Consider the following 27,950-nt stretch of genomic DNA (forward strand, 5'->3'; position numbering starts at 1 on the left):
ATTGGATCAAAAAAGAAATAACATACATACTCAAATGTATAAAGAAATTCCATTTTGCTCCATATAGGAAAGGAGAAAAAAGTATAGCCAGGGAGAAAACTGCAGGGAAATACACTGTGGATGTGAATGGGATGAATTTTCCCATAAAATGGAAACAGAAAGCTAACTGGATTAAAAGCCAGCATGTTACAATATGTAGTTTACAAAAAAATATATTTGAAGTAGAGAGAGATACAGAATAAATATGTACTTCAGCTGAAGAAAAAAGTAGGGGTAGCAATTCTTCTCAAATAAAGCAAAATCAAAAAATAGTTCTAATTGAAAAAGATAAGGAAAGTTCACATTGCTAAAAAGAACTACACACAAGGAAGCAATGTCAATACTAAACATGTATATATCAAGAATAACATTCAAATTCTTAAGGGAAAAAATAAGAAGAAATAAACATCAAAACTAATGATGAACCTCAAAACCTCAATGTCTCCCTTTCAAAACTAGATAATTCTAATGACAAAATAAAAAAAGAAAGAAGTTAAGGAAATCAATAGAATTATAGAAAAGTTAAATACAGTGGACCTTTGGAGAAAATTGAAAGGAATATATATATTTTGCCACCTTTTTCTGACCCTATAATGTGGCATAAAAACCTCACAATCAAATGCAAAATAGCAAAAATATTAAATGCTTAAATTTGAGATCATTTTACAATAAAAATTACATGTAATAAAAAACAATGAAAAGATAGGGGAAAATGTAATTAGAAACTGATGTAACCTAAAAAATGAGTAAGTCAATCATAGAAATCATAGAAACAATCAATAATTTAATAAAAGGAAATGACCGATGACATACCAACATTTATGGGTTGCAGCCAAAGCAGCTCTTAGGGGAAATTGTATATCTCTAAATTATTACATAAATAAAATAGAGAAAGAGCAATCAATGAATTGGACATGCAATTTTAAAAAAAAATCAAACAATTAAACATCAAATTAGAACTTCTGAAAAATCAAAGGGGAGATTAGTAAAATTTAAAGAAAAATTAAGTAATAAATAAAACTAAAAGCTGGTTTATGAAAAAAGATAAATATTTGGATTAATGTGATTAAAACAAAAAAGAGCTGAATTACCAGGATAAAAATGAAGAAGAAATAAAAATAATAATTTGGAACTAATTTGTGCAACTCTATGCCAATAAATCAGTCGATCAAAGTGAAATCAATAAATATTTACAGAAATATAAATTGCCCAGATTAACAGAGTAAATAAAATATTTAAATTACATCATTTTAGAAAAATAATTTGAACAAGTCATCAGTGAAGTTCCTAAAAATATTTCCAAGGCCAGATGAATTTTCAAGTAATTCTACTAAAGCTTTAAACAATAATTGATTCCAATCCCATATAAGTTATCTGGAAAAATAGATGGAGTCCCTATGAAATTTCTTTTATGATATGCATATGATGCTGACTTAAAACATGAAAAATCAAAAACAGAAAAAGAAAATTACCAAAAAATTTCCCTAATGAATATTGATGCAATTTTTTCTCAATATTTTATTTTTCTAAATACATGTAAAGACAGTTTTCAACACTGATTTTTACAATATTTTTTGTATTTTTCCCTCCCACTCTCCTTTACTTTTCCTCTTCCCAACATTAAAAAGAATTCTGATATAGGTTATATATGTACAATCTTTTTAAACATATTTCCATATTTGTCATGATGTATAAGGAAAATCAAAACAAAAAGGGGGGAAAGCCATTAAAGAGAAAACATTTTTTTAAAAATGAAAATACTATGATTCAAACTACATTCATTTTCCATACATCTCCCTGCATGCAGATGGCATTTTCCATCTGAAGTCCATTGACATTGTCTTGGCTTGCTGTATTGCCAAGAAGAGCTAAGTTAATCATAATTTAACATGACTTAATCTTGGTGTTACTTTGTACAATATTCTCATGGTTCTGCTCACTTCACTTAGCATCAGTTCATGTTTAGTCTTTTCATATTTTTTTCTGAAATTAGTCAGCTTATCAATTTTTATAGAACAATAATATTCCATTACATTCATATGCCGTAACTTATTCAGCCATTCCCCAATTGATGGCAGTCCACTCATTTTCTAATTCCTTCCCACTGCAAAAAAGAACAGCTTCAAACATTGATAAAAAATTAAAATATTAACAAAAAAATAGAATATAAACAAAGCAATTTATTGCCAGGATAATGCACTATGACTAGTGTGATTTATACCAGGAATACAAGACTGGTTCAATATTAAGAAAATTATTAACATAATTGACTATATCAATACAAATTAACAAATCATAAGATTATCTCAATAAATGCATAAAAACATTTGCTAAAACACATTACAATTCCTACACACAAATAAATGAAATTTTCTTTAAGATAATAAATGCTATCTATCTAAATCCATTAGCAAGCATTATCTGTAATGGAGTTAACTTAGAAGACTTTCCAAATAGATCAGGGGTGAGACAAGAATGCCCACTGTCAACACTATCATTCAGTATTGTACTGGAAATGTTAATTTTAACAATAAGAGAAGAAAAAGAAATTGAAGAAATTAGTATAAGTAATGAGGAAATAAAAACAAAAACCTTTGCAGATGATATGATGGTATAATTAGAGAATCCTAGAGAACCAATGAAAACAACTATTTGAGATAATTAAAAGCATTAGCAAAATTGCAGGATATAAAATAAACTTATACAAATCATCAGCATTTTTATATATTACAAATACAGCCCAGCAGCAAGAGATAAGAGAGAAATTCCATTTAAAATAACTAGAAAAATGCAAAATATTTGGGAGTCTATTTGCCAAGTGAAACCCAGAAGCTATATGAACACAATTACAAAACACTTTTCACACAAATAAAGTCAGATCTAAACAATTGGGGAAAATGTCAATTTTCCATAGGTAGGTCAAGCAAATATAATAAATTAGACAACTCTACCTAAATCAATTTAATTATTCAGTGTAATCCCAACCAAACTATCAAAAATTATTTTATAAAACTTGAAAAAATAACAGCAGCATTCAACTAGAACAAGAAGTCAAGAATATTAAAGGGATTAATGACAAAAATGAAAAGATAGGTGGCATAGGCATACGTTATAAAACTATATTATAAAGCAACATTCATCAAAAATATTTGGCACTGTCTAAGAAATAGAGTGGTAGACTGATAATCTCCTGTTTGATATATTCTAAGACTATAACTTTTGAGATAAAAACTCATTATTAAACAAAAACTGATGAGAAAACTGATAAATAATATAGCAGAAACTGCATAGTCCAATATCTCACAAGGTATTAAAAAAAAAGGTCAACATAGATCCTGTATGAATTACAAGCAAATTAGAACAACAAAAAAGGTATCTGCTAAATCTAACAGAGTAAATGATTTGTGATTAAAAAAGAAGACATAGAGAACATTATGAAACATAAAATGGATGTAAAACCAGTGTAACCAAGATTAGAAGGAAAACAAAAAGCTGGGAAACAAATTTTATAGCCAGTGTTTTTGGTAAAAGGTTCATTTTCAAATATTTAGAGAACTGAATTAAATTTATAAGAGTCCAAGTCATTCCCCACTTGATAAATGATCAGAAGATGTATCATCAGTTTTCAGATGAAGAAATTAAATCCATCTCTAGTCATATAAAAGTGATCCAAATCACTATTGATTAGATTATTGAGAAAACAACTCTGAGGTATCATCTTAAACTATCAGATTGACTGATACAACAGAAAAGGGAAATGATAAATGTTGAATAAGATATGGGAAATTGAAACACTAATGCATTGTTGATGGAATTGTGAACTGATACAACCAGTCTGGAGAGAAATTTCCAACTCTGCCCAAAGGGTTATCAAACTGTATATACCCTTTAATCCACCAGTAGCTTTACTGGGTCTATATTCAATTTTCTATAAATTCTATAAAGAAATCATAAAAAAGGAAAAGGATCAAGATATGAAAATATGTTTCTAGCAGTCTTTTTGACAAGGAACTAAGTGAATGCCCATTAGTTGGGGAATGGTTGAATAAATTATGGTACATGAATGTTATGGAATATTATTGTTCTATAAGAAGTGATCAATAGAATGATTTCAGAAAGACCTGGAGAGACTTACATGAACTAATGCTAAGTGACATGAAGTGAAGTACTAGAAATCATTGTACCCAGCCACAACAAGATTGTGTGATCAACTGTGATGGATTTGGCTCTTTTCAATGCGATGATTCAGACCATTTCCAAAAGACTTGTGGTGAATAGAGCCCTCTGCATCCAGAGAGAAGTCTATGAGGATGGAAAGTGGATCACCACACAATAGTTGTTGTTGCTGCTTGCTTACTTGCTTGCTTGTTTTTGCTTTCTCACTTTTCCCCCTTTTCATCTGATTTTTCTTGTGTAGCATAATAAATGTGAAAATATGTTAAGAAGAATTGCATGTGTTTAATCTATATTGGATTACTTGAGGTTTTAGAGGAGAGGGAAAGTGGGGAGAGAGGAGAAAAAATTTGTAACACAAGGTTTTGCAAGGGTAAATGTTGAAAACTATCTTTGCATGTATTTTGAAAAACAAAAAGCTATTATTTTAAAAAGTTTAAATAGAATACTTTTTTCCCCTCTGCTCCACCTTGAATTCCCTCATACATGTTGAAGTAAATTGCTGGATTTAGGGTCAGGGAATTTGATTTCAGATACTTAGTAGTTATGTAATCTTAGACAATTTATTTAAGCCTGCTGATTCAGTTTTTTGCTCTATAAAAGGAGCTGGAGAAGGAAATGACAAACAACTCTAGTATTTTTGCTAAGAAATCCTCAAATGTGATGATGAAGAGTTTAACACAGTTAAAATAGCTCAACAACAACAACAATAATAATAATTCAATAATTTAGTAATGGTACCTCTCTCCCAGAACTGTTGTAAGGATATCATGAGGCAATATTTATAAAGTAGTTTGTAATCTTTAACACACTATGTAAATTATAACTATTATCACTGTAATACTATTATATAGTATTGTAATGCTATTGATGATGATGATGATGACATCATCCCTGGATTTATTCAAGAATAAATTCATCTCACTTTAAAATGTAAGAAATCATTCCGAGTCTCCCCACCATTTACTTAGATTATGTTCTGCTATATTTATGTGTAATATAATATATCTCATTATTTAACTACATACATGCATATTCAACTTACCTATTAAACAATACACTTAAATACAGGGGCTGTTTTAATTCTTCTTTCTAATATCAGTACTAAATCTGATGCAAAGTAAGCACTTAATAAATGCTTGTTGACCAACTGACAAGGTATTATATAGTTATGAAGAGGAGGGTAAAGATATATTTTAACATCTTATACCTGGTGAGAAATACTACTATATGGCCAGGGGTAGAATTAGCATGAGGGATGTCTAGGACTGCAGTAACATATGTGGTTGAATTCGAGTTTAAAGATGATTTAACATATATTGTATCTAGGATATACTGCAACATATCTAACATATATAGGACTGCTTGCCATCTAGGGGAGGGGGTGGAGGGAGGGAGGGGAAAAATCAGAACAGAAGCAAGTGCAAGGGATGTTGTAAAAAAATTACTCTGGCATGGATTCTGTCAATATAAAGTTATTATAAAATAAAATAAAATATTTATATAAAAAATAAAGATGATTTAAATCCCACTACTGAAACCTTTAATCCAATTTGATATAATGGACAATATTCCAGACAAACGAAATTACTAAGGATGACTAAGTAGGCATATGTAATTATCATATTGGTCTAAATGATCCAATCCTATTAAGAGATGTTACAAAAAGTCACTACATTCAGATGGATAACTAACCCCCCCCCAAAAAAAAAAAAAAAAGGTTTTATGGACTCATCGATTTACAACAAAAAAAATACATTCTAAGAAAATCAGCTATGTTTTATCATAATGATAATGATAAATCTATGCTGCTACATAATGATTTCTTTTAAAGTCTTTTAAATTCTTTGAAGCTTATTTTTGCACTAAAGGTACTTTGAAAGAAAAATTTGAATGAAATAATTTCTTGAATGTATTTGATCTATGCAATAATCAAGCATAATGAGTTTCTATCACTTTTGGTTATATATATTAAAAACTAAAGTCAGAATTCCCCCTCTAATAACTCACTATTAAAAGTTAGATATGTAAATATACCCCTAAATATTTATTAAATATTATGGAGCATGATGGATGCAAATAATTTTAAGGAGTTTATTATGAAGATAAATATTATGTATTTTCTAATTAATTATGAAGAAAACATTACTAATTTTCTAATTAATTAACATATAAAAGGAAGCATAACATAGTAGATAAAGGGATATCACTGGAGTCAGAAAGATCTAGATTCAAGGTCAGTCTCTGACATTTGTGTGATCATAAGCAAGTTGTTTAATTTCTCAGTCACTCAGGCCACCTAATCACACTGGAAATTTTAGGTTGGTTGACCAGTCTCACTACTAAGAGATTCTACAAGAAGTATATTCCACAGTAATAAAAATAATAGCACATATCTAGGCAATTTTTTTCCTCATCACATCTCCTTTTGGATTCAAAAGAAGATTAAAATATATTTATTTGAGGGAACTTTCCCCAAAAAAAGTCTTGCATTTAAAAAAAATAACATTTTCTGAAAAGTAAACAGAAAGCCTCTTGACTTTGTTCCCCACAGTTTAAAAGTCAAATCAACTATGATAATCTTTTGTTTTTTAAATAAAAAAAAAACTGAAGTCAAGAAAATATGAGTTTAAATCACACTTCTAACACTTGGTATTTGACCATAGACAAATAACTTAATGTACCTCAATCTTAGATTCCTCAAAACTAAAATGGGTATGATAATGTCTACAATAGCAACTATAACATTTTGAAGATCAACTATGTAGATACATATAATATATATATGTACATATATATGTGTGTGTATTCAAATTTGAATATTTTGAAGTACCATATAAATGCCAGTGATCATTTCAACACACCTAACTTTATGATAAAGTATGTTTTCAGTGTCAATGGTACCAGTTTAAGCTATTAAAATGTTCTTTGTACAGCCTCTTTTTATGCATCTGGATGGCAATTAGCATATCGTTTCCAAGTAATTCACTGTGATCTGTTTGACTGAAAAAATACATTCATTCTCTGAAATGCTGACAGTTCTTTGAACCCTGTGTCTTCACCTGTTTGTTCTCACACTGCTAGCACTACAGAATAGTCCCAAACAATTATTTGGAAGAGCTAGATGAATATTGTTGACTAGCCCTTTGGGAATTTTCTTTTGATAACTTAGCAAATTAGGGGCATCATATTTTGCATGGTAAGGCAGAAGAAAAATCAATAGAATAAGAAAATGAGACCAAGCCAACCTAGGTTATAGCAAAGGATTGAAATAGCATTAGTATGACAGTAGTAAATTATTGTAATCAGTTAAGGATAGGAAATGGGCCCTTTAAAACAACATTTTGTGTTTTTCCTCTGTTGTATTAAAGATTACAGCTTCATTTCTGTCTCTTAAATTGAATCAATATATTTTTAAATGTTAGGGTATTATGCTATATTAATATATTTGTGTGATAACAAAAGTTTTATCAAAGTTCTGTCTGTCAAAGGTCACATCTCTCACAATGTATCTTCTTTCATTTTGTCATGCAAATGAAGGTGAATGGTTGATTTTTGCTTATATCCTTTTATCATACTGATGTTATATTGGTGACAGAATTAAATTATGAAATAAATGCAAATGTATAGATTTAACTTTGGCATTTATCATCTTAAAGTGAAAACAATGAAAAATATAATATCTTTCTAACTCAATTTCAACATCAAAGAGCAGTGCATCATTTCCTAAACTGGAATATTATTGTCAGTCATACACTGCTAATTATTACTAACTCCTTTACACTAGAACAACTTCTAGAGATTGTTCTACAGTAAAGTATCAAATTGTCTTATTTTGTTATTTTCTTCAATATTCAACTTTATTCTATTTTCATAGAGGCAGTTAAACCAGGGGACACAAAAATTTGACTGACATGTGTATCCAATTAATGGGTCAGTAAAGACAAGCAAAAGTGACCTCTTACCCCAATACATTTATGTTAACTCTTTTCAGTTACAGTTTGCAACTGGACATTGCATGGGTTAATTCTCCCTATAAGGAGTATTTCTAGAGTCTGGCTTGCTATTGTTTCCCCTTGGGAAAATGAAAAGACTGATAAAATAGGTCTATCTCCATAACAATATAATAATTTTCTTACTTGATCCCTGAGAAGTGAGGCATAGTATCTTTAAAATATTTTTTTAACAAGTAGATCAGATAATATAGTGTTGGACATGGACTCAGGAAAATTTTAATTTAAATCTGGCTTCAGAAACTTACTATCTGTAAGTCACATAACCTGTTTACCTAATTTAACTCATCTGTAAATGGGGATAATTATAACACCAACCACCCAAGATGATTGCAAGAAACAAATGAGATAATATCTGTAAGGTATTTAGCACAGTGCCTGGCACATAAAAAGTATTATATGAATGTAAGATATTATTATTATACCTTCTTTACCGAATTTTTTTCATGAAATGGAAATTGGGGACTGTGATTTTGAAATATAAATTAATTTTCTACTTTTTTCAGTTTCAGTTACAGTCTTATTGCCACTATAAAATTTCTTGGAAGTAAACAATCTTTTTTGGCAGTCTTTATAAAAGTAAATGGAAATTTTCATTCTTATTTTATTCACTTACTATCAAATATCTAGCCAAGTACAATACTTACAGTTCAGTTGCCATGAAATTAAATGGTTAGTTTCATACTCTTTGTTCATTCATTAATTGAATACTTCGATGATTCTGTAACTCATCATTATGATCATGTTTTCCAATGGTGGTCAATCAATTAATCAACATGCATTTATTAAAAACCTATTCTGTAATGGTCATGGTGCAAATTACAGTTTATACATGCTCCCTCACTCTTTGTCAGATTATTACATAAATCTACCACAGGTAATACAGCCAATATTCTGGAATCTTTTTTCTAGATCTATTGATTTTATATATTGAACACTAGAGCATATTTGTTTTAGTTGTCTATCAGTTTTCCCTCAGTTTTACTTGCCCAGCCCACCTTCTTTTCTAGTCATACATCTCTCTAACATCTTTCATAATATTTCTCCTGGGGAAGTTTTCCTTGTGATAATACATTTATTCATGTTATATTCATGTCCACCATAAACTTCTACATGGCCTGGTAGATGAACCAAAGTTCAATTCTTGAGACATAATGTTATTCCTTTTCATTTTGGGGCACCGTTTATTGTTTAACAGTGCTATCTGTCCACATTAATATATTTGCACCATTTATGCTGGAACACCACCTCTATTAGCTGTTCATCTAATCACATTTACCTAAAATGACATTCTTCATTCACTTACTTTTTCCTATATGGATAGGCCAAACCCTTTTGAGTAATCATGGATTTCATTTAAGTATTCCTAAAATGTTTTTGGACTTAATACAATCATGATATTGCCCTTTGCAATAAAAAACAAGGTTGAAAAAGAAAAATAATTTTAAAGGACTTGAACACTCTAAACAGTATGATGACCAGCCATTATAGGGGATCAATAATGAATTATGCTATCTATCTCCTGTCAGAAAGGTCACAGATTCAATGCAGAATAAAGTATATGTTTTCAAATATAGACAATGTGAGGATTTATTTTGTTTGATGATATTTTATAAGGATTTTCCCCTTAAGGGTATTACTTTTAGGATAACTAAATATATACATATTATATGGGAAAAGGATATATAAAACATGTAAAATGAATTGATTGAAGTAATATTAAGTAATTCATATCTTCAAATAATCTTCTTAAATTTATATTCTTGGAAAAATATAGGTAATAATGTCATAAATACAAAATTTATTGAGTTGCCCAACATACATTCAATTGTATTTTATTTATAGGGATGAATAGTGGTCCTATAATTTCATTAGTAAGGGGACAATCAGATGAAACTACCTTTACCAATGAAAGTTGGCGTCTTCAATGCAATTTATAGTTTTACAGTTTTCAAGAGCATATGAAATCAAAGGACTCACCTAGGTATGTAATTTAGCCAGTGTATCAGAGCTGAAATTTGAATCCAGGTATTCCTGTCTTTGATGATAATATCATTTGTCACTATATCTCAATAATTCTCTGAATTATAGAATTACAAATAGATTTAGAGCTCAATAACTCTTGCCTGATACTATTTTTTAAATATTTCACTTTAGTTCTGGCTTGAAGCCATTGTCATACAAACCATTCCTACCTTGCTGCTTCTTTCCTTGCCTAATGGCCCATAGCAACTACTCTAGTATTTATAGTGTGTTATGGAAATACTGCTTTAAACAGATTTCAGTTTCAAATTGTCCCTTTTATAAGCATCAGTTCCTTCTCAGATAGACTTTAACGGCTCTTTCATAACACTTATAGTTCCTAAATATATCTTATGGTTCCTTTTAAATGCCTATATGATATCCAAGCTTATTATCCCTGTCAGTTGATCTTCAAGTGTGGCTCTGATTGTGAACCAATTACAGACAGTAGGAGGATGAAATCAAACTTTTTTTTTTCTTTAGCTATAGCTCAATTAGTGTTTATAAAAAGAACCAATAACCTCTCCTATTTATTTCTCAGGAATCTAAAGTAACAAAACCACAAAAAGGATTATTTTTTAAAGGACGAGGGAGAGCATCACCTTATATGACAAGCATTGGAACTAGCTTTTACTCCTTACTTCCCCCCCCAACTATATCTCAAAACATGACAATTCCCATATGACAAACACCCAATTGTACTGCTGAATGAAATTCTGTTGAGTGATTAATTAATTATATTGCCAGGATTCACATCTCTTATCTAGAAAATGGGGAGATCAATTATAATATAAAACCAGTAGGGGAGGATAATATTGCAGGTAGGGCTATGTATGACATGAAGTTAGAAGAAATTCAAGATTAAACCACTGAGTCAGAGTTATGCAACTCATACATCAGTACATACATCTAGGGCAAACACAAAAGATGGATAGTGAATTGTACCTATGTTTGAATATTCATAAAAGGATAAGCAGACTTGCGTTTGGGAAATTTCATAATACTTTCAATGATCAAAGGCTACTCCCTGCTGTCAAAGCCTGTCTTTTTAAACATCATTATTCATTCTCACAGTGATGCTCTAAGACTACAATTCATGGAACGCTATGGACTCTGCATAATCAAAATTGCAGGTGACCTGTAATACAATGGAAAGAAGCAAGAGGAATTTAAGTAGGCTGTGGTTTATTATCAATGGTTGCTTGTGATAGAAACATGATGTAAAAGATACCATCAAAAACATGGATAATGAAAACAGGAAGTGGTCTTCATTTATTGAGAGTGAAAGATAACAGATGGAAAGCCAGAGTGTTTTGTTGCTACCTGTGAAATACTGAAAGGCTGGAAGAAGGCTTTTGATATTGGAGAAGTCTTCCTTAAATGTTTTATGGAAAAGCATAGGCAGGAATTACAGCATTAGAGAGCATGGATACTTTAAATCATGTGTTCTTGCTGATGAGCTTAGAGGTCTATTGATGTGAGAATGAGACATTTGTAGGACTGCGTAAATTCTCACTCAAATATTATGAGAAAAGATGAATAAAAATTACACAAGATGAAAAGTAAAGGAGGAATTTGATGATCATTAGGGGAAAAAAATACCCATATCCCTGAAACCACTTATCTATCAACTTATCAAAGTTAATCTTAGCCTTAACTTTTATTAGATTTCCATTTCATTGTAGAGACCCAAAAATGTTATACACATTTTTATATTACAAAATGCATCAAAATTAGAGGCTATTACTATTGAAAATTCAGTCTATTTTTAAGTTCATGGTAAATGAATGTTGCTTATTATTAAAATGATAAGTAGGAAATTTTACAAGGGGATTTCACACTTAGACTTACAAAAAATTATTTTGAATATTTGTACACACTGTAAGATACAGAAATAAAAGGATGATAGAAAATCTTGAATTGAAATTAGAATTTGTTTTTAGATTTCTTTATGACAAAAATAAACTTTTTTCAATAAAGTTGATTTCTATGAATATATCAATTCCCCCAAGAAAAACTTCCTGTAATGAAGATAACTTAAAGCAACATATTTATATATGCTGTTGTTTATGATTTCATATTAAGAAGTCAATTTACTATTTCACATTCATTTGAGAGGTAGCATAATAAATCTTAATTTTTTAGTATCCTTAATCTCCCAAATATTGATATTAGTCTCTGCAATTCTATAAGCAAACTATTGCTCATAGTTGGGAATATAACAGCCTAAAGGGACTTTGATTTAGGCTTATTAGTCTGCTAGAAACCTAAGTTTAATTCCTTTCTACTGGAACAAAGAAGATGAAACAAACGTATGAAAATTAAAAAGTGAAGTCCAGTAAAGATCATCCTATTTTTAAATATTTAATTATAACCAAAAAGATTGGATTGCCCCCCCCCCCCACCTCCTTCCTTGAGTTCCCTCTTCTCTGGCTACTTTTGAGTAAGGAAGAACTGCTCCAAATCTCTGGGTTAGAGGACGACAGTACTGGTGACTGATTGTCTAATTTCCACTTTTTATCCTCAAGCTCTCTGTTTATCTATTTCTCTCTCTCTCTCTCTCTCTCTCTCTCTCTCTCTCTCTCTCTCTCTCTCTCTCTGTCTCTCTGTCTCTCTGTCTCTGTCTCTGTCTGTCTCTGTCTGTCTCTGCCTCTCTGTCTCTGTCTGTCTATCTGTGTGTGTGTATGTGTGTGTGTGTCTGTCTGTCTGCCTCTGTCTCTGTCTGTCTCTCTCTGTCTTTCTGTCTGTCTCTCTCTCTCTCTCTATCTGCCTCTCTCTCTCTCTGTCTCTCTGTCTCTCTCTTCTCCCTCTCTCCCTCTTTCCCTCTCTTTCTTTTTCTCTCTCTCTCTCCCTCTCTTTTTCTTTCTCTCTCTTCCTCTCTCTCTCTTCCTCTCCCCCCTCCCTCTCTTTTTCTCTCTCCCCCTCTCTCTGTCCTGTTCTCCCTCTCTCCTCCCACCCCTCTGTATTTGTGTATGTGTGTTTTGATTTTCTGATATTAGTTGAATAAGTATGTGAATAAGTATGAAGAAGAATATGAATAGAATGATTTTGTGGACTTTCAAAAGTCCACAAGAGTTATCTGAAGTTCCCTCAACAACTGGAGCTAATAGCAAAAACCACCAGAGCCAGAAGCAGAATTAATAGAATACAATGAAGAATTATCCCTGATGAATAAATTAGTTAATACAGACCAACAGTGAACCAACCAGGTAATAGGTTCTTCAGGGAGTTAACTCCACTAAGGAAGTGAATGTTTTATCTATCACATACATCACACTCAGAAATGAAGTTGGTGGGTATAGAGAAAAAGGGTCTATCAGAGTTAGGATCTTTTTGGCTATATGTGTTTTGTTAATATGAATGCCTCAGTTTTTATCAGTCTTTTAGTATTCCAAATTAAATCCAGTTCTCCCAGGGATCTTGTGTATGTGAGAGAGAGTTTGTGTGGACAGGAGAGGGAGAGTACATCTCCAACCACTAGAGCTCATTCTTTCTAGAAACTGAGAGAATGCAAAAAGGAGAATATTCATATTCCATTCTTTAAATTGGAATATGTTTTGGAATTTCTGTTCTTAATATACCTCTTTGTTCAGTATTTCTTGATAAAAGTTATTTGTATCAACTGGTAAATTGATATTTGGCCAGGAGCTACATAGAAAGGCATTCATAAATGATAATATTAGAAGCCCAAACTTCTTAAGCTCATCCTTAGAATCTAATTAACTGTTTCTGGGTCCCCAAACTATCTATGTGAATGGAGTCTAAAAGAGAGTGCCCAGAAAGAGTGCTACAATATAATTATGCACTTTAAAAAGTAGAAAAAAAACATCCTTACACTAAAATTAGAATAACCAATATCCATACTTAGACATAAAAATCTTACTTAAATACTTAGACATAGAAAAAAAAATAGACAAAAAAAAGACTATCAAATGGCCAAGTATGTACACAGTTTTAGCTCAAATTATACAAGATCACTGAAAAAAAATGAAGCAGACAATCCCTACTTAAAATCATTATTTCCATAGATTGTTACTCTGTTTTTTTTTAATTTGACCTATAGGAGAACTCCTCTAACACCAAAGTAGAATCCCAAAAATTTCTTCTACTCCCCTCCCCCATGTTTTACACACACACACACACACACACACACACACACACATATATATATATATAAACTCTTCCCCTACCAATTCACTGTCTTCAGATGCCTACATTATTGTACACTATCTTTAAGCCATTCATTATTATATATAATCTAATCTCTTAGAACATAGCTCCTAAATCCTATCTATCCTTATCAGAAGTCATATCCACATATGCTATAACCCTTTTCTTTATGTTATAATTCCTAGGATAAGGTACTGAGAAAGGGAGGTTGTTTAAGGAAATAACAGGTGAGTTGTGATAGTGCAGGAAGAGCAAATAAAGGAGCTTGGAGAAAGAATGGGAACATTGAGAGTTTAAGGAAATAGAAACTACAAAGGAGGAGTGGGAGCACAGAAAACAAAGCAAAAGGTCCCTGAAATCTAATTCTATTAACACTTAACAAGTGTGTTTAGGATTGGTCCTCTGACTTACATAAAGATAAAACGAATAGATGATAGTTTCACCAATGTGTGAAATGAAAGAAATCTCCCCTTCTTTCTTTAAATCTTATATCTGTCCAATATAAGATGGAGGAAACCTTTGGGATATGGAGAATTGGTTACTTCCTTTAGTCCACATCAAGGATCCTAGGAATTAGAAATGAAAGCAATCTTAACAATCATTTAGTTAAGTTCCTTCATTTCATGGATGAGGAAACTGAGATCCACAAAGATGAAATAATTTGGCAATGACACACATGATAAGTAGCAGAACTGTCATTTGAAACCATAAAACTCCAAATTCCAAACTACAAATTCACCGCATCATTTTTAGTAATATATAATATGCCATGCATTCTTGACTCTTTTCAGCTCAGTGTATATCACAGCCTTCACACCCACATCTGAAACTATGGTACCGCCATCTGTCATGTCTTATAGGTTTCACATAGTGATATTTGAAGATTTAATAGTATCCTTTGTAGGATTTTTTTTTACTACAGACAAAAGTTTAAGGGCACTTTCATCATAATTTCATGAATCTAAAGGAATTTTTCTCCAAAAGAATTAGGTAATGTTACAGTTAAGTCATCTTAACCAGATATTTTCTTCCTTTTGCAAAGGAAATTAAATGCATGGATTTGAGACTCTTTCTTACCAAGAGTATATTGTAAACATTGTGTAGTGGTTTCTGCATTTTGAAACTATAAAAATAAAGTAATAGAATAAATTAAAACTGAAAAAAACTCCAGAAAAATACTTTGTTTTTGGCACTATGATTTAATTTGCTTTTTGATAAAGAAAACTAAAATTTCTAATTCTGAAAAAGATTTATGATTGATAGAATTAATAGCTAACAATAGTTAAGTAAAAGTCACTTGTATATACAGCACAAAATGGTAGGCCATTTAGAAATTAATTCTCAAGTAAAATTGGTTATCAATCTGTGATCACTTAGCAGTTTAAATCCACAGAAATTTATCAATATTAGTCAGTTGACCTTAGATTTTATAGAGTGGGTTGATATCTTACCAATCTCTACAGAATAACCATCAGTGGAAAATATTAATGACTTACTAATGCTGTTTTTCCAATGATTTTGTGAGTGATTGGAACTAAGGAATGTGAAATATAATTATGTTGTAGAGCATGTAGTCATTCATTCACAGAAACACATAAGGATTTCTCTTCAAACTTAAAAATATTCAAAAAATTAAAATGCATTGAACTGTTTACAATAGATGCAAGCAAGGAAGAAAAAGCAATTGGAAGTACACTGCTTGGGGTCTGTTTTAGCGCTACTTTATAATCAAGATGGATATATCCTTTTATTTGGCCATGTAACTAAAATGAAATTTCTTTCCTGTCCATCACCCATGTTGATCAGTGCTTACTGGCAATGAATCCATTTTTATTATGTCAATCTATTAGATATGTATCATCTGAATAACACAATCCTGCAAAATAAAAACTTTACTTGCCCTATTCCCTTGCTATGTTATCACCTACAATTCATCTAGCTCCCAATTTCTATGTATTCTTTCATATCATTATCCAAAGTTCTGCTGCTACTAGACAATAATGTATGTACATAATTGTGACACACAGTCATGCTTTTTGTCAAAGTCCACATATTATTTAGCATGGCCTCTCCTACCTGCTTCCAACCATTGTTTTCACTTTCTTCTACAGCTTTACTTCCAACTCCTCAGTGACTTCTTATCTCTATCACTTTTATTGTTTGCTTATGCTTCTCACTTGTTAAATGATGACATAGGACTAATCTACTCCATTGAAAGATGGGAAACAGAAGGATCTCCCATTCTGGGTATGATCAACATCTGTTGTACAAAGATTTAGAGAAATATCTTTACAAAGTCCATCTATTTAATCCATTTTAATGAACACATAGAATGAATTGGTTATCGTCTATGTGACTGTAGAGGGATCTAATATTGATGAGACCATGGATCAATTGAAATATTATAATATTTTAAAATTAAGATATGAATCAGACAATTATTTTATATAAACATATGCATCTAATGTAAATAAAATACATACATAAAATGTATATGTATTGTGTTTAAAGAGATAAAATAAAGTAGAAAATTGAGGCAGTCACCTAGCCATTTCATCATGGCAAGAAACACACAAAAATGAGTAGGTAAAGAAGAAGAAAATGAGTAAGAGTTATTAAATTACTTTACTTCAGTCTTCAAATCACCTTGAATATGTGAACTAGTATCATAATTTAATAAAAGTAATTTTCAAAGGAAAACAAAAACATGCAATAAAATAAAAAATTTAAATATATTCTTTTTATGTCCTAGAAAAATACTATTATGATCAAGTTTCAAGCATTTAACTATTTATACTTTCTCTTTATTCTTAAAAGATTTCTAGCTCAAAAGTAAAACCTAGATTTCCCCCTATATAAAAAACCATACACTATATTTTTTAAAAACCAACCAGTAAAGATTTTGTTAATCATAAACACAATTATAACTTTAAATCCATAGGATAACAAGGAAAAGAAACTGGACCAAAATAGTTAATTTGATAGCATTAAAATAGAATATTTTAAAACTAAGCTGATTTATTCTGTAAAAAAAGTTCCAAAAAAACTCCAAAGGGCTAATTAAATTTTAAAAGAACATCAATTCATTAATTCAAAGATTGATTGAAGCTGTGATATAAATTTTAAAAACAGCCAGCATATCAAGAGGAATGAATGATATATGCCACTGTGTCCTTATCAGAGGTCAAAATATTTGTTAACAAGCTGAAAGTCTATATGCATACTATTTTCATGTAGAACATAGAATTTTAGATTCAGAGACCTTAATCATACAACCCCACATTCTTAAAAGGCAAGGCAAAACTTCGATACAAAATGAGATTTTTGTATTCTAAATCCAGCCCTGACCAGTATTTTTTCCAGTTTATTGAAATAATCAAGGTAAATCATACTACTGAAATATGATGACATCTGAAGTGTCATGACTCATATACATAATATTCATGTAATAAATCAAAACTATAATCTGAGACAGTTTCTGAGAAATCTAAAGAGGCATCACAATCTGCTTCTGCTTGAAATGCCAAAAGAAAATCCTATAAAACCTACATAGACTGACCACTGGTAAAGAATATGACTTTGCAAGAACTAACCCAGATATGACACTATGCCATTCTCTGGTTCAATTGTAAATACATAACTCAAGCTCATTGACTATCATGAAATGAAGACAGAATAACTGGCTATAAAAGCTTCATTTTAATTTTAACATCAATAATTCCTTTAAAAAAATACTCATTTTTATACCTGGTGTATAATTGCAGGCATGTTAAAAAAAAGGTTTTAGGCTATAACATTAAAGAAAAATATAGTATTGTCAAACAAAATTTAAAATATATTAAGGTAATATGTACCTGTAAATTCTGTATGTATCACTAGTTTGAGGTATTCTCCCCTCTAATTAATTCTCCTGTCTAGTATGATTTTTGAATGGTACAGAATTTCATAGGATAATAACAGTTATATTTTGTTCCTCAATTGAATTCTTATATACAGCATATTGAAAACAGTAACAACAATAACATAGATAACTGTTTCTGTCAGTTCCATATTTATCAATATATTGCTCCATGTAAAAAAATGTTCTTTTTATTTGTTTTATGAAGGCAGCTACTTTCTTCAAATATCAAAAACTTTCACATGTGTAAACAATTTATTTTGATAGCAAAGCATCTTGTAGATAAATGTTTACTATAGTAAAAAGAATGTATTTTTGTATTTCTTCTAACAGGAATCCTGGTCATCTGTGATTCCCAATTTTGGTGCTATCAACACAAAATATATAGTTCAAAGTCATAAAAATTACATAGTGATAGCATACCACAACTTCAGGAAAAATAGAATAAATAATTATATGAAATTTATTTTTCTTCAAATCTAGGTTTTAGTTGCTTTTAAAAATTGAATATGCTACTGTTTGGAGCTTGTATTATTGGTAGTTGGTAAAAATGGTATTGGTTTTGGTAAAAATGAATAAAATAATGAACATTGATTTTTAAATGAATTTATATGATGTGATTTACAGAAGTATGATATATTTAAGTTTAACATAACATGGCTGCTTAGTTATATAAAAAGAAAGGGAAATATTCATATAATCTATTATGCTTACATATAATAATGCATGGCCTGTATGTTAAATTTAATAATAATTTCCACACAATTGTAGTCAAGTTTTAATGGAATGTTTAGAAAAATATTTTAAACTTTTAAATAATTTTTATAGTTAAGGTTTATTTTGTAAGTCATATGTGATACATATTTCTGTACATATATATTTATGATTGTGTGTGTATATATATACATATGTATATACACATGTATATCATATATGGGTCTATTTTAAATACCTCATAGAAACTATTGGTCTACTATAGCAAAATAGTTAGGACAATTTTTATGTCCATGTATTTATTTTGAAAACATCCCAAATTCCTTTTTCATCAATAATTGGTATTCATTAAATTTAACTACAATAAAAATATCTTATCATTAAAAGTACTCTGTAGAAATATCAAGTCAATATGGCCAAAGTGATTTGTTATGTAGTATGCTGTGAATGTTTATATGTGTGTGTAGTGATGGTGATGGTGATGAAAAGAAACTTTCCATTGCCTTTTCCATGTTCAGTTTGAAGGAGATTACAAATATGCAGGTGAATTGATGTAGTTGCAACTTTCCTATGTATATATTTTCAGGTTCTGAGTTCCTTGACCCCCTGTTATACCATAAGTCAATCATTAAAAAAAAGTTCTGAAATAAAGTATACCATCACAAGATGACTTTTTTTTTTACTTATAATAACCCCTTTCCCATAAAGCCACATGTGTAAAACATTTCATGTGCTGTAGTGGTGATAAGAATGAAAAGCATCTAAGAACTTGCCCTATAACTGTACAGACATGTAAAAAGTGAAGTGGAGAATTTATTTAACACAAAAGAAATGTACTTTTATCCAAACAGCCTTCTCAGTCCATGAATTAACACAACCTATGTGTTAAATGTGTTTAAAGAGTTCCAGTGTAATAATCAGCGAACATAATGAAATATGTATTAATTCAACCTACAAAGAGTGGTTCATGTAAATAAGAGAGTCATGGTTAAAATTCTCCTGAAAGCATCATTCATGCTTGAAATGCTTAAAAATATTTTCAAAACTCCAAGACCTTATTTTGGACACTCCTCCTCTGTCCATTCATTTTTCTTTGCCCCAGTAAATAGGATATTGTAGAAGAAATCATCCAGTAACAGTGTCTTCCCTCCCCCACCCCATCCCCAAGGTTTCACTATAATTCTCTGAGTCTGAAAAACACAGGTCCTTGTATTGACCTTAAAAAGGTAACTTCTGGGGAAGCCCTACCTCTAGTTTATTTTGATCACCACAGGCCTCCCACTTTAAGAGAAGTTCAGCCCGGGATGCTGAACATAGCCAGAACAAGATTTGTTTTGGTTTAGTCTATTTACTAAAACAGTAGACAATTCATACAAAATAAAATGTGGTCCTGCAATTATATCTAGAAAAGAAACTCTCAATCCTGGTATGTTTTAAAAAAACGAATACAGAATTTGATATGATACTACCTCTGTCTATACTCTCTCAGGTTCTGTGGTGGGTCAGCCACAGTTAAAGAAGAAAAAAGAGTACCTATCTAAAATTTAAATTAAAGTGGGATACTTTCTGTTTTCTAATGAAAATAGAATTTTAAAAAATCTTTATATTATTAATCTTTCCAGGTAAGAAGGGTTAATTTCAGTACATAACAATGAAGCTTATTGAGATTCGGTCATCATTATATCCCTACCAAAGGTCACTGCAGTATCTGTTTATATCCACTGGAGTCCTTGAGCTAGTTTCAGCTTCAGCACCTCGGATAGCGATATTCTTCCCAGATAGGACACACATACAAGATTGTTTTTTTTTTTTTTTTTTTTTTTCACTTTGATAGACTCTACTGCTTGCACTTAAACTGAAGATTGATGAGGCCTGACAATCAACAAATGTTTCCAGATATCTATTCAACCGTCGGGAGGGGATCTTTAAATGGGGAGCAGTAAATACTAATTTATAATATAAAGTAGTTTTCTTATAAGAATTGTAGAGAGCATCCTGATATATCAAAACTACTATTATCAAAGAATTCTCAGAGAAACTTGGGGAGTTAAGAAAGGCTAATTAGCCTCTAGCAGACAAGTCCAACATTTCATACAACCAGAAATATATCCGTAAGTACCGAACTAAATTTGTCTTTAACCGAATATCAACAACCACCATTCATCTCAAAGATGACTAACTTTAGAATACCACAGCAAGACAGTTCTTGTGGAAACTCATGCCTGAATTCACACACACACACACACACACACACACACACACACACACACATCACTTTACTTTTTTCTTGTAACTAGTTTTACTCAGTGGCATGGCATCTAGTCCCTACCATTGCTTCCTCACTGAAACGATCAGAGAAAGCAAGAGAGTTTAAACAAATTGTATGAATGTAGAATTCTATTATTCTAGAAAGCGAAGATTGCTGAGTTCTTTAAAAGAATCCTGTTGCATTAGACTGTCAGACGATTCCTATGTTTGGCAGCCTTTCGAATTACCATAATCAGAAGTAATATAAACCAGAAAGGAAATAAATATAAAAATTCTAAAGTAATAGAATAGAGTAGAAGAAAAAACCATCGATCCTACCTTACAATCCTTAGGACATGATTTCACCGAGTACTCATCCGATTGTAAATATTTCTTGAGCACAAGCTCAAACTCATCATATTTCTCCTGAGCATGGTGGTCGTAGCGTTGGTAAGCCTCAACGCACTGCCTGCAGCTCGTCCTCTTCTTGTCCCCCTGGAGCACCACGTCCAGACTACAGTTCAAAGAGTCCGGATTGGACAACCCAGAGAACAACTCCCAAAATGTATAGGAATTACAAAAGGGAAGGTAGAAATCCTTCAAGTGAGGAGTTTTATGCTTCCCTGTCACCTGCTGCTGGGGTTCCTCTTCTACTACCTGACTCCAGTTTCTCTGGCACACGGAGTCCGCATCCTCAACTATGAAACACTGGCCTGAGGAAGCGGCCTCAGGGTAACACGTCTCCAGGCGCCACAGAGGTTTGGTAGAGTTTCCTAGAAAAATAGCCTTGTTCTGATTATTTTGTCCTCTGCTGCTGTGGCCGCTACTGCTGCTACCGCCGCCGTTGCCGCCGCCGCTGCTGCTCCCGCTGCTGCTGGGAGAGGGGGGGAGGGTGGGTGATGAGGAGGAGGAGAGGAGTCTGTGTGCCTGTACGGTAGGCGAGGACTCCCCCATGCTAGTATATAGCGCTGGCCAGGAGGGCTCCTGCTGCCGCTGCTGCTGCTGCTGCTGTTGCTGCTGCTGCTGCCGCTGCTGTTGCTGCTCCTGCTGCCGCTGCTGTTGCTGTTGATGCTGTTGCTGATGATGATGCTCCTTGTCTCGGGTTCTGGTCAGTTTCGCCTCGGCGCAGAACCACAAGTGATCAGAGAGCAGGACTGTGAAAAACAAGAGAGATGCCAGAGACAGTCGCCATTTCTGAGCCCTCTCTGAATCAGTGAACGGTTTCTCGTTCTCTCGGGGTGCTGCAAACCAGATTTTTAAGCCGTCATCATACTGCCGACACATCCAAGCACCCCTGGTCATATTTTGGGAACGCACAGCCCTGGCCGACTCCACCGTGAGGGCTCCTGTGCCAGAGTCACCACAATATGCATTGACTTAAAGGGTTTAATTTTCTTATCCCCTCCTCCCGTCTCTCTCTCTCTCTCTCTCTCTCTCTCTCTCTCTCTCTCTCTCTCTCTCTCTCTCTCTCTCTCTCTCTCTCTCTCTCTCCTTTTTTTCTTCTTTTTTCTTTTTCCTACAGAAATGTCAGGTTCTGTAGGTAGATCTGACTTGCATTAAAGCTAATCATCAGTCAGACTCCATCCACTGTACAGTGGGGAACAATGATGCAGAGAGAGCAGAGGAGAGAGAGAGAGAGAGAGAGAGAGAGAGAGAGAGAGAGAGAGAGAGAGAGAGAGAAAAGAGGAGGAAGGAAGGAGGGATGGTGGTGGTGGTGGTAGTGGTGGTGGTGGTAGTAGTTGGTGGTGGTGAAGGTGGAGGAGGAGATAGTGTGTGGTGGTGGTGGTGGAGGTGTGGGGTTGGTTAGCTCGTTTCTCCTCTCACCCAGGCATTGTCAGACCGCGGTTCCCCATCGCTCTCTTGAGAAAATCCCGCTATCCCCTGACAGCTGCATGCCGCTTTCCTGCAGCCGATTGAAGGCAAAGAGAGCTTCTCCCCTCCTCCTCCTCTCTTCCTTTTCTTCTTCCTCCTCCTCCTTCTCTTCCTCCTTCTTCTTTTCCTTTTCCTTCTTTTCCTCCTCCTCCTTTTCCTCCTCCTCCTCTTCTTTCTCTCTCCCTTAGTCCAGAGCCTTGGCAGAAGTCGACTGAACCTCTCTCCCTCCCCCCCCACCCCCCACCCGGCGCTCTAACTGGTGAGCTGCTGCTGCAGGTCTTCCTGGTGGCGCCTGCTACTGCTGCTGCTACTGCCGCCGCCGCCGCTGCCGCCGCCGCCTCTGCTGCTGCTGCTGCCGCCGCCGCCGCCGCCGCCGCCGCCGCCGCCGCCGCCGCCGCCGCCGCTGCCCCTAATCCTGCTCTTACTCCAGTTCCTGACGCTGCTGCTTCTGTTACTGCTGCTGCCGCCGCTGCTGACAACACTTAGTTGCTGCGGTAGCTGCCGCCCGGCGTGTTTTCCCCCGGCACACTGGGCGGAATTGCCTGGATTTTGCCTGCTGATGGCCACAGTCATCTTTGGTCCCTGGGCTAAGTTGCCGCCATCTTCGTCCTGAAGAAACACTTTTTTGGGGGGAGCTCAATCTTTTGCGTCATCTCCTCCAGCGCCGAGATCTCTCTATCCTGGCGCATTGGCATCAGCTCCTGCCCAAGGAGGAGAGGAAAGGAGGAGGGGGAGGAAGAGGTGGGGAAAAGCACTGGGGGAATAGTGCTTACCCTCAGCCCCCCCTCTCCCAACCTGGGGTTCCCTTATCTTATCCTTCCGCTCCTCCTTCTCAGAAGAAAGTCAAAATGCAGGATCCATGCATCTTGTAACACTGTATTCTGCTGCACCTCCCTCCCCCATTCCCTCTCTCCTTTCTGCACCTGAAACAACTCCTAGTCCCAAATAAGAAGATGTTATGAAGGTGTGTGAGGGCAGGGGGTGAGGGGGATGCACAAGTATAACTTGCTTAAAATATTTTATTTACTAATAGCCCTTGTGAAATGACAATGAATTTTAAGAGTGGGCAAGGAAGGGAAGGGAATAAAAGTGAATCCACTAGATAAGTGGCAGAGATAATGCCTGAGGTCTCTGGGTATGTATTTAAGAAAATCAAATTATTAGAGATGCTTTGCGCATGGATCGTATTTGGTATATTGAATATATCTTGAGGGACGAGACTTTATGCATGTGCTACTATTTTTTTTCATATACGAAAACAAACTTGCCCTGAAAATGGAATATAAAATATTTCATTATAAAAGGTGTATGTGTGTGTGTGTGTGTGTGTGTGTGTGTGTTTGGGGAGGGGGACGGGAGGAGAATGTCACTGTGCCTGCTGCGTTTTCCCTTTCTCTAGTGAATTCAATTGCCAGAGGTAATGCTCCTGCAAATCAGCTGTACCCACCTCTCGGTTTATCCCTTTAATTCCCAGTCAACCTGCTCACAGCCTTAGCCCCCAGCTTCCAATAAGTTATATATTTATTTATTTTGTTTGTTTGTTTGTTTGAAAAGACTTCTGCAGCAGTCAATTTCTCCTGGATAGCAATTGCTGCAGTTCGATTCTCTGGTGCCCCTTAGTGTTCGCTCCTGGGCAGAAAATGAAATAAACAAAACAGAACTGTACTTGGAAAGTCAGCAATCATTTCCCCCTGTTTGTGAACGAAGCACAGGAGGTTACGTCCATCTGAATAACTGCGTTTTGGTTGATAGGACCACGTTCTATAACTGTCTTACTCCGTACACCTGCGATACATGCATTTCTAGGCATGTTTGTTTTGAACTCAGAATTATAACAGTAAATAAATGACAGATCATTCATAACTTGCTTTTTTTTTCCCCCAATAAAAGGGTTTCTCAAAACTATCTCTTCTCCCAACATTTCCCGGAATTATCTAGAAAAAATCGATATATTCTGGCACTGACCAAAACCATATGCAAGTCTAGGCAACGAACCCAAACCTACCACTAACTGAATCTTTCCTTCACACCAAAGGGCATCCTCTGAGGGCTACCCTTTCTAGAGGGAACTCGTTGGTGTTTACAACGTAGGCTGGAGAGTTAATGTTAAATTATTAACTTCTTTTCCATCTTTCTAGTAGTTCGTAAAATTGGGTGTCCACTTATTGGTAGCAATAGTTAGGCGACTTTTGTATATTCAATGAGTTAACATTGAACTTCGGGGTATAATTTGATGTGCTACTAAATTAAAGCAGTATTATTTGAGTTTCATGTTTTTGAATGAAGCCCCATACCCCACATTTAATTTTCATGAGCTTATTGCTAAAATATAATTTTTGTGGAATAATAGAAAAACACTTCTTGCTAGTATCTTAACTGAAAGATAAGTGAAGTAGAAAACTTGGTAAGGGTATGACTTGTATTTTCCACTTTATCATTTTAAAATCTGCCTTCATCAGTTTGGTCATAAGCCAAGATTATCCATACTATCCAATCATTTTCTTATGCATTTCTGGCATTAAGTGGGCTTTTCTTTTCTTTTCTTTACTTTCTGTCTTTCTTTAGAGCAAAAATATTTCAGAAACAAACCAACAACTCTCTGCTTTATTCCTTGTTCAATCTGATCACTGAAGATTTGTTTTTCTTATTATGAATTAAAAAACTTTGCCCATATAAATCAAGTCAAAATTCCATTTATTCTTTCCATAAGCTTCATTGCTTAAACTCACTTGAGTTAAAGGAACACATTTCTTGTTAGAAGAAAGAAATCACAAGTACACACACACACACACACACACACACACACACACACGATAAGAATCTGTGGCATCATCATATGAAGCTTGAACACTAAAAAAGTAGAAAAAAATTCCTTTTTATCTCAGTGTCATATATTCCAAATATCTAATTTGTCTTTCTCTGGAAAATTCAGTAAATGCATTCTCTCCTCTCCCCTCTTCTCCTCCCCCCCCCTCCCCCAATATCGTTTCTATTAAATCAGTGAGTTTCCCCTTTGACAATTGTACTTAATGTCTTCAAATCACTATTCTGGTTAATCATCACTCTCTCCTATCTTTATCTCTCTCCCTTCCCTACCCCCAGGCTCTGTTTCTCCTTTATTCTTTCCACTTTCTCTTACCCTTATCCCCCCACACCAGGACATTATGGAAGGTGAGGGAAATTCCTTTGAAAAAGTCATTATTGTGTACTGAGAAAGTTCCACCCCACACATCTCCTTGTAGAGAAATAAATGGCTCTGCATAGGTCTTCCAGCAACTTCTCTTGAAAATGCTATTTGAAAGAAAAAGTCAAAAAAGATTAAACCATGTATTCTCTCAATATGATTATTGTCATTTAGTCAGAAATATATAGTAACACTTCCAACAGTTTTAGCATCTATATATTTTTTCCTGACACTTGACTTTTATGGAAATGTTTTACATAACTTCACAAATGATTTATTAATTGTAGGTGGGGATAAGGGAGAGAACCTAGAACTCAAAATTTTTAGAAACAAATGTATATATTTTTTAATGCAACTGGGGGAAAATATTAAATAAACAACAACAACCACAAAGCCCCTCAATAGTTTTAGCTTTGTGAGAACACTGTATGAGGAGTCAGAAGATTTGAAGCTAATTGATTAATAATCATTACCTTGTGATCTTGGAAAAATCATTTACATTCTCTGCATCTTAGTTTCCTCTTTAATAAAATGAGGAAGTTTGACAAAGCCCTGTCATTTCCCAACCTGCTCTAAAAATCTACTATTCTATCAACTAACTTTTAAAAAATATTTTACATTAATTTTTTTTATTTTATATATAATATTTTATATTTCTAATCTCTCAGGAATATAATAAGTTAGAAACTTTGTCCCAAGCTTGGAATTACTTGCAGTTTAAATCTAATTCTTCATTATAAAGAATAGTCACAACAGTGAAGTCTTAAGTGCTAGAAACTTTTTTCCCAGTTATTTCCTTCCCATATTTCTTTACCAAAAAACACAATGGAAACACTGCTAATATGGAAAAGAAAGGTAATAAGAAAATATTTTAAATTAATTGTACTGAAAACATGTAGCTAATATGAAATTTATATTTGACTGTCTTTTCTCCTGCATAATATAATTTATTGTATTCTCTCTATTCCTCTTCCCTCTTTGGTTTTGATTATATTATTTTTAGTTCTGTTTTGTTGATACTGGCACTTAAGTTCTGCTGTATGCTTAATACCTCTGCTGTTGATTGATAAGACCCCATACAATTCTAGAAGATGACTTTATAATGCTCATGGTCAAAGGAATGATGAAGATAACACAATTTTAAAGACTTTTTTTTTAAAGTAACAAATAGTTAAATCATATTTGCATGGGATAATTCATGGCATTAGGACCAGTATAATGCCTATCCAGCAAGTATCTAATATTTAAATCTAATGTTCAAAAAGATTACAAAAAAAGATATTATTTGCAAAGACAAAAGTCCTTTGTATTGGGCAGATTTTGTGTGATATGAAGAAAATCATTATCATGCTCATTTCAGTTTTGAGACTCAGGATATTTACATAACAAGTTAAGAAGGTGTTTTTAAAAGCATTTTCTTAAGGTAATTTATATTAGCAATTTAACCCAAGATTTAAGTTTGAAATGATTACTTGTTAACCTGACTGAATCTAGATACAGGTCTATATTGAGTCTATTAATCAGATATTTTTTATTTACTAAATTAACATTCTGTTTCAATGATTAAAATATAACTTCAATGACTCATAAGCTAAGATTCCATGGTTTTCAGTGTACA

At 33.4% G+C, this 27,950-nt stretch overlaps 1 protein-coding gene across 2 annotated transcripts in view; it reads right to left on the reverse strand.

Annotated features, from left to right (window-relative positions):
* The window catches only part of NALF1 (NALCN channel auxiliary factor 1), a 739,264-nt gene extending 716,549 nt beyond the window's left edge, over nt 1-22,715 (reverse strand). For both annotated transcript variants that reach the window (XM_051984170.1, XM_051984171.1), the window contains exon 1: nt 21,616-22,715. In XM_051984170.1, coding sequence (XP_051840130.1) covers nt 21,616-22,578 — 963 coding nt within the window. In that variant the 5' untranslated portion in view covers nt 22,579-22,715. The remainder of the gene's footprint in view (nt 1-21,615) is intronic.
* Nucleotides 22,716-27,950: the final 5,235 nt, after the last annotated feature.

This window comes from Antechinus flavipes, chromosome 3 (assembly GCF_016432865.1).
Source record: "Antechinus flavipes isolate AdamAnt ecotype Samford, QLD, Australia chromosome 3, AdamAnt_v2, whole genome shotgun sequence".
Taxonomy (NCBI): domain Eukaryota; kingdom Metazoa; phylum Chordata; class Mammalia; order Dasyuromorphia; family Dasyuridae; genus Antechinus; species Antechinus flavipes.